The sequence below is a fragment of the Vollenhovia emeryi genome, unplaced genomic scaffold (assembly GCF_000949405.1).
Source record: "Vollenhovia emeryi isolate VEMERY1.0 unplaced genomic scaffold, V.emery_V1.0 DF939758.1, whole genome shotgun sequence".
NCBI lineage: Eukaryota > Metazoa > Arthropoda > Insecta > Hymenoptera > Formicidae > Vollenhovia > Vollenhovia emeryi.
This window is the reverse complement of record NW_011966608.1, coordinates 12,449-21,172: the sequence shown is the minus strand read 5'-3', so window position 1 is coordinate 21,172 and position 8,724 is coordinate 12,449. Positions and strand designations below refer to the sequence as shown.

Here is an 8,724-nt window from a genome sequence, read left to right as displayed (position 1 = left end):
GGATCCATTTTCGAGCCAAGTCGAAAATGGAACCAAAAATGCATCGATTCGATATCGTTTCGACGACGGTTTTCGAGTCATTTCTGACTTGGTAGACGCTTGGTCCCATACGCGATCGGCGTAGTGCGAGAACAGGTGTCACCACCGGAAGCAGGTTGAAAAAGGCAACTAATTCCGAGCGTTGGTTTATATTGTTGTTTCAATTGTTTATGAAAAAGGAAACACAAAATGACTCACAATGTATGCAGATCAAGGTATTAATATGGAGAACCTGATTCTCTCAAGAATATCATTATCATTAGACAAGATCTATATCACTTCCTGTACATTAAATATTGTAAAATAAGACTGAATATCTAAACTACATATAATTATGGAATCATCAACATAACTGTGTTTGATTCCAGAGTTATTCGTTCATTGGTTTCCTATTAAAGTATTATTAAAGTTGTGAAATTAATCAACTATTACTATTTGTTAACGTAAGACTAAAAGCGATCTCACCGGAGTGAAAGAAGAACCGTTTTTTAAGCTAACCTTCGAGCAAATGTATCATAATACTCAACGTACTAACTTGATTGCATATGCCCCAATATATCTTTTTCTGATTAGATGTCTTTGTTCTGTTTCGTTGATAAGTTCTCATCATAGTCATAAGGCAATTAACAGCAAAGTCAGTAATATTAGTTAAGAACGTAGAATTCACGAATTTGTTTTTATTATGTACCATGTATAAGTAAGTAAATTCGTGATTATTCTTACGTTAATGAGATGTGTCATTTTCAAATCACCTTACTTGTTTACTCGATTTAATTAATTTCGTTTATACGTAGTACATAATAAAAAGGAATTCGTGAATTCAACGTTCTTAACTAATATTACTAACTTTGTTGTTACTTGCCTTACGGCTATGATGAGAACTTATTAACGAAACACAACAAAAGATGCCTAATAAGAAAGAGATATATTGGGGCAGATGCAATCAAGTTAATACGTTGGTGATTACATTTGTTCGAAGGTTAACACATTAGTTGTTTAATTACTTAATATGTAGCTATATACTTATAAAGTATCCATAACATAAACACGACGAATAACGTCTTGATTATTTTATCAAGCCACTCCATCCTGAAACATCGAGTAAAATTAATGTGTTAAATATTATTTTAAGCTTGCAGTATTAAAAATACATAATAACATATTTGAGAAGAAATTAAATAAACTAAATGTTGTAAAGTAAAACTGAAAATTTAACAAATAATTGTTACATTAGTATGCCTGATTTATTTGTTATCTCAATTTAATTGACAGACATTTTCACGAGGAATATTGAAATCAATTTCTCGAACTTCGTAAATCCGAAAGACAGGAAAGATTAAAGTAAGCACTTTGCGAGATTTAGAGCATCAGTCACACTACTACCTTACGGTAATTGTAACCGCGTGAGTTCCGGCAAGACACTACTACCGTAGCGCTACAGCTTTGTTGCTACAATTGTAGGGACGCCATACTTACATTAGCGAGCATGACCACAAAATTATATTTTAATTATAAGAGTCGCGTTTGCCAATTAATTGAAACAAATATAGAATGGAAAATATTGAAGATTGGCTCATGAATAACATATTGTTCGATGATTTATCAGATAAAAGCAACAATGAAGTGGAAAACGTTTAGCTACAGTTCTATTGGAAAGTTGCGTTTTGCCGAAACGCACTCGTGTAGCGCTAGCGTAGCGCGATAGTAGCAGTTTCTTGCCGGGACACACTCTTAGTTGACACAGATCCTCGTCATATTTTACAAGGAGGATTATCAGAATATTTAATAATGTGTGAGTGTTGTGGTAATAGATAGGTAATGCTAACAATAAGATATGTGATATATGTATGCATCCTAAAAAATATTTAAAGACGCAAACAGAAACTCCAGAGAATAACTAAAAATTTCCTATCTTAAGGTGAAATTGTCTATTCTCCATTTTTTTAAGATGCACCTCACCTTTTATAATGACGTCTGGCTGCTGTTAGATCGTCTACGTTTTCGTTCAGTAAGTAAAATTTACAACCCTTTACTGCCTTTCTGCAAGTAAGAATTTATGTCGATGATATACATAGAAAAATGGAACGTTATAAAATAATGATGTAAAATTATAAGAAAGTAGGATTTACCTATAGTATTCATGTATGTCAAAATCTTTGGAGTCAAAACCAAAGTCTTTCCAATTATCAGCGCTGAGATTATCGACCGCAGTGTTCCATTTTGTATTATGAAATGTCCACTTATGTAATGTAAAATGCAACAAAACCGTATTCGCTACATATACTTTTCTTTGCAATTTCAGAACTCTAGCAATATTAAACACCTTATTAATTATTTATAATATATAATTATTTATAATATTTCTATAATTCAAATCGAACTTCACTCGGTGAGTTCGTTTGATTTATTAATTATGCCGTATCTCGTCTGGATGGAAATTGTAGATGTTTAGATGGCGATTTGTGTATCTGGTATGGGAAAGAATTTCACTGATAGATTAATTATTGTATGAACCTTTACTAAGATCACCCCTGACTGCAGGGGATGATTAAAAAAGAAAAAACCGTTGTGAAATCGCCAAAATTAATGATACTCCAGTACCTGAATATAATGTCAACTAAAAGATATTAGCGCGATTAGCGGCAGGTGTCCTATGGCGAGAAAAGAAAAAAGCTATAAGCGGGAATAAATGTATTATAGCTATGTCTGAGGTTGACATTCGTATGTTGTCCAAAACCTAAGACCCGCGCACGCAAGCTTAATCAAAGCTAAACATAGGAGAGAACCTGTTCACGGTCTTAGACCGCTATCAGAGAAATCCTCTGGATTTATTATGGGGCGATTGTAAAATTTTGCAAAGACGCGCGATTGACCCGACCATCCGGCTGCGCGCTTAATTAAGTTTAAAGAGACACCTTTCTGAGCCGCTGACGAGGTAGAGTCGTGCCTTGTACTATACGCTGTAAACAAATCGGCCCTCACTCCACATTCCTCCAGACCTGGTCGTATCCAACGGCTAATGGTCTGTGGGCCTACTGCCCTATAAGGCTTCATGCAAGAGACGAATAATCTATCGCCGGAAAATGAACGAAGGTCTTTGGTAACTTCTATATAGGTCTTCATTAAACTAAAAATACAGAGATTTTCATTTCCCGCAAATAGAGAAAAACAAAACAACGGTTGAGAACGTCCAGGAGCAGACGTTTTGAGTCTATCCGGGATGCGGATAATGAGCTTATCATTAAATGAAATTTGCGAAATCCTGAACGATGCGAGTGTTTGCACTCGCTGACCCGTGCCGAGGGCAAGGAGGAGGACCAATTTTTTCGAAAGTACCTTAAGCGGTAAAGTATCGTGTGGATAAAATGAAGCCAGCTTAGCTAACACAGGGGCCGGATCCCAAACGTAGTCATATTTCGGCCGAGGGGGTTTAAGAACCTTCCTGCCTGATAAGAGTCCTGCCGCCAGGGAAAGGGTCCTCCAAGCAGGGTGACAATCTCTGAAAGGAGAAGAGAGGAGATTGTAGGCTGGTTCAAAAATCACAGGTTTTCCAACCAGAAGGCGGTGGAATAGTGGGAACCAGGACTGTGATGGCCACCATGGTACCACCATGGTACCACCACGACTCCTTGCGCTTGGTCATTTAAAATCTTCCTGAGAACTCGAGGTAAAAGGATGAAAGGAGGAAAAGCGAAGAACTTTGTGTCAGTCCACGAGAGTGTAAAAGCGTCGATTGCTATGGCGCCCGGATCTGGGAACCAAGATACGTAGGCCGTGCATTTCGCATTGACGATTGAAGCAAAAAGGTCAAGGTCAACAGGACCAAATTCTAGTGACAAACGATGAAAAGCATCCTCTGATAGAGACCATTCCACGCTGATACCTCTGGATTCCTGATCTGCGATCGTATTTTCGATAGAAGCTATGTAAGATGCGAAAACCATAAGGTTGCGATTTTCGCACCAGGTCCAGATCTGTCTGGCTATAGCAAATAAATGAGGATATTGGACGGAACCAAAGCGATTAATACAGGCAATAGCCGTTGTATTATCTATTCTGAGAAGAACATCGCAGTCCCACAAGTCTGGTGCAAAGCATTGAAGAGCGTAGAAGGCGGCCCTAAGCTCTAACAAATTTATATGGCTAGTTTTCTCTTCCGCGGACCACCATCCATGGGTGCGGAGTTCCCCACAGGAAGCCCCCCACCCCGATAGAGAAGCGTCCGAGAAAATTTCACGAGCTGCCACCCTGGAACGGATGAAATTAGCTTGTTTTAGGTTTGAAAAAACCCTAATTCACCACTGAAAATCCTCAGCGAGGTAGGACGGGATGTCCATAGTGGCTGAATAACTATCTCTGGAGTGTGCCAAAGCTCGTAATATTGTTCTTTCCAAGGCCTTGGTATATAATATTGAATTGCGGGACAGACTGAAAACAGAGATCCAATCATGCGTGCGAAGCTTCGGATTTGGCATTTGCGTTTAATCGAGATACTCAACATTAAGGGGGGAAATACATTTAGACGGCCGAAAATGATCAATTTTTGGGGAATTTTTTGTTAGGAGAATAAATTATATGACATTTTAAAAATATATGTACTATTTACTTATACTTTAAGCTGTTTTAATATATTTTTTATTTTACATAATATTAAAAAATGGCGGAGATATTGTACTGTCTTCCAAAGACATCGGCACGCGAGTTGCCAATCTGCGGGAATTCTGGAGTCTGATGTATTTGTCTGAAACATTTAAACCAAATTTTTTTTTATTATTAAAGGTTATATCTTCTAAGTGAACCTAACTCCAGTGACAAAAAATTAAAAATGGAAGAAATACACGCTTAACAAAAAAAATCTATTTTTTTCGCAACATTTTCGTCGTATTTTGCAAGAAAAAGGTACTTTTTTGTAATGATTGTGTATTACATTTAGGTTCACACAGAAGCAGATGTTATTATTTATATTTTAAGCCAAATTTCAGGAGAATCTGTTAAATAGTTTTTGAGCTACATTTCCCGCAAGTTTTTAAAATGTAGTTTCGAGAAAAACGCGTTTAAAGTTTTGAGAAATGAAAACTCAATGATTTCAAAGATTTACCAGCTAGTCAGCGATTCCAGGTCCATATAGTAGCCCTTCAGTCTCTTCATAGAGCTGATTTGCCAGCATAGCTTGTTCTCGAGCTGCTTGCCGAGCTTCTTTAGTTGTTAAAGAGCTGCGCCGCTCCTGCCGAATAACCCGCTTCTCGTCGATGTCGTCAGCGAAAGTTTTGCTCTGCCTTCCAATAATAATATCTAAGCCACTCATATTTTTTAAAATTGAAGAATATCCTTTATTAAACAATCCTGCTGCTATAAATGCTGAGATTTCGATTATTTTCAGCCCTTCAGAATACAGATGCTTGGGAGCGAAGCGTCAAATCGTTGAATTAAAACTTTCGTTTGCATTTTGCGTGTGGCCGCCTAAGCATCTTTGCAGTAGGTACTCTTTCAACAAATGTTCAAAAATTGGAAAGTTATGCTTCTGCATATCTGGGTGAAGTGACGCAGAGTGCTCCAGAAGTTCCACAGTTGCTTCAATAGCTTCACTTTTTTTCATTTGCACCAGCTATCGGCTCCCAGTTCTATCTCTTCACTTTCTTTCACTATCTTTCACTATCTTTCACTATCTTTCACTATCACTATCACTATCACTTTCGGAGCTACAGTGACCGTTGACTAAAAACGTTCCGTACAGATCAAATTCTGGAGACAGTTTGACTGACCTCAACCCAGATCTTCTCTAGCAAAAATAGTGGGGACACAAAATCTACGAAACATTTGCCCTACATAAAATAAAGATGGAAGGGAGACAAAGAAGGGTTCGCATTCCTGTTCCGAGTGCGTGTCGGTATACCTGCGACGCGCTCCGGCATCGAACGGAGACGGGTCATGTCTACAAGCTATAACATCAAAAGGGCTTCGAATTTTATTTTAAAACTTTGGCATCACATTTTCGAGATGTTATACTAACATTTTATGAAAAAAAATTGAAAATTTTGAAGGTTGTCAATGTATTTCCCCCCTTAATCTGAGTAGATTCCTGCGCCGCTTCCGTGGGATTGCAACAGACTGTTGCACTGAGTCGAAGATAAAACTCAGATATTTACACCTTTGTGCTGGAATTAGTTGAGATTTCTCGTAGTTCAGAAGAAATCCGAGCGACGATAGCAAGTCCATACTGAGAAAAATTTTCATCGGATAAACCAATTAAATAGTATGTCCGATAGTTAATTTTTCCGATTACGTTTTCCGATTAAATTATGGATATATCCGATGAAATTTATCCGATGAAATGCAATTACCGATGAAATTTGATTGAAAAATCGATCAAATTTTTCATCGGATATACAATTTAATCGGACATATCCGTTTGTTATCATGTTATTGGATTATCCGATTATATTTAATCGGACATTTTTCTCAGGAAGCTCTTAGATTGCGTAAACCATCCTGTTCTGAGAGACCAAAAAGCAGGAGATCATCTAGATAGATAACGGAGCAGTACTCTTCTGCTCTCAGATGAGCAACTACTGGGCGTAGAATTTTAGTGAATATGTAAACTCGTAGACAATCTCTTTCCACTGAAAACGAAGGAAATGACGATATTCCTGTGCTATAGGCAGTAAAAGATAGGCGTCTTCCAGATCTAGAGTCACCATCCAGGATCCTGGAATCATGAGTTGAACTACCGTTCGTCAGTCCTCCAATTGAAAATGCTGTGGACTGAGATAAAGGTTAAGGTCTTTGAGGTTCAATATGAAACGCATGCCTCCTGAGGGTTTCGGAACCAAGAAAAAACTGGATAAGAACTGGTTCTCGGAAGGAGCCGTAGCTATTATAGCTCCCTTACTTAGTAAGCGTAAAATCTCCTCATCACACGCCTTTGCAACCTCCGGGGAAAAAGAAGGTACCCGCATGTGCACACGAGAAGGAGGGGCGGAAACAAAAGGTATATGGTAACCCCTGATAGCCTGGAGGACTTCTGGATCTGTTGTTAATTCTTTCCACCTACGGAAAAAACAAGCTAACCTCCCCGCTGTCCTTACTTGTACTAACGGCGTGTCCGAGACCTGGATCTGGAGTAGGTCTGACTGCGGCTCTTTGATTGCGTCGCTCCTATCCGGCGAGCCGAGGATGAAGTGCGTTGGGCAGGAGCTTTGAAGTTTGACGCTTTCGGTTGCTCTGACACGTTTTGTTGACGAGATGGCTGATTGTTGATTTTTAGCGCTGTCGGGGTAGAGGTAGATCTGGCTATATCTCGCCCTACCTTCTCACAGGCCTGTGCTGCTTTAAGATCCTCTGCGAAACCTGACCCGAAAAGCCAGTCGTCGACCTTACAGGAATCCACTGTCGATTTTCCTACAAACGTCAGGCACGGTTTTATATATGCCTGCCTGGCAAGGGACAAGCGGAATTGGAGATCGGACAAAAGATGAAGTCCTTCCGCAAGCTTGACAATAATGTTCTTCGAGTTATTATCCTGAAGAAAGGACTGGTGAAACTTAACCAGGTCGGTTATGGTCGAACCTAGTGCGTTCAGACAGGCTCCTACTTGGGTCTGCCTCTTTGCCTGGTATTCTTCCCTTTTTAAAATGGCCTGCCGTTTGGACAGAGCTGACGTCAGTTCTCTGTTAACCTTAGGAGGTCTTAAACACGTAAGGTCTCCTTTGAGCTCGTACTTTGAAAGTAAAGAGTTGCGAAGTTCCTCTTTTAAACCCATACGTAGCCCGGATTTTGTCGAGTTAAAGATTACAGGATCCCAAGTCGCATCGCTTGACGAGCATTGTTCCTCGCCAAACAGCTCGGCTACCAGAGTTTTCTTCTTCCTCCGCACTTATCTGGGTCACCTTGGGGTCCGTAAACAACACTGTACATCCTGGTGCCGGCTCCTCTGGCTGTTCTATAAGCAAAGAAATGACCGAAAAAATAGATGAAGCAATCGGCTATATTTCCTCTTCGCAGTAACGAGGAAATATACCTGGTGCAACGCCCCGGTTCTGGAGAACCGTCTGCTCATCTATTTCGGTCTCAACCTCTGGAGAGACAATGGTATCTGTATTCTCCTGGAGGAGAAGAGAGTCCGCCGTGGGACTGGGGGGATTTTTCGCCCTACTTACACTCCCTGCACTCTGGGAGCTGTGTTGCTTCATAAAAGCGAGAAAGCCTTTTAGAGCCGTGGCCAGTATTAGCTGGGATAATGTCTGAGAGGGAGAACGGCACCGTGAGGTTTCCTGCGACGCCCGAGGTGTCGATGATGAGTCTCGCGAGGAATGTCGAGATCTAACCTCCTTGTAGCGATCCTGAGACCTCTTCTTTCCCCTACGCTTCCCTTTATGAGAGTGATGGCCCGAGCGATTTCTACGGTGACCTGGGTAATTATCCCTGGGCCTCTTGAACTTGAAACTTCACTTTGAAGCAATTGAAAAACTTGAACTGTTGATGCTGCGCAACAAAAACACAATGAAGTTGGCAGTCCGCGTAGCGGCCTGCTTGGGCGCGCAGCGCCGGCACCGCCTGCACCTTTTTCAGTTTGGCGGGTTTTTTGAATAGTTGGTGATAGCGCGTACAAGGACACGACTACAATTTCCATCCGGACGAGATACGGCATAATATATAATTATTTATAATATTTCTAGAAGAAGTTGC

At 40.1% G+C, this 8,724-nt stretch overlaps 1 protein-coding gene and 1 long non-coding RNA gene across 2 annotated transcripts; both read right to left on the bottom strand.

The window, feature by feature from the left end:
• Positions 1 to 172: 172 nt before the first annotated feature.
• Positions 173 to 2,379, bottom strand: LOC105556822. Its single transcript, XR_001008561.1, has 3 exons — positions 2,169 to 2,379; positions 1,999 to 2,079; positions 173 to 1,128 (listed from the first exon to the last, which is right to left on the bottom strand). It is a non-coding gene; the product is annotated as an uncharacterized LOC105556822 (long non-coding RNA).
• A 5,441-nt stretch (positions 2,380 to 7,820) lies between these two features.
• Positions 7,821 to 8,515, bottom strand: LOC105556823. The gene is made up of 2 exons (XM_012003933.1): positions 8,057 to 8,515; positions 7,821 to 7,978 (listed from the first exon to the last, which is right to left on the bottom strand). Exons 1-2 carry the CDS (start codon positions 8,226 to 8,228, stop codon positions 7,821 to 7,823), a joined length of 330 nt encoding a protein of 109 aa, XP_011859323.1. The 5' UTR covers positions 8,229 to 8,515.
• Positions 8,516 to 8,724: the final 209 nt, after the last annotated feature.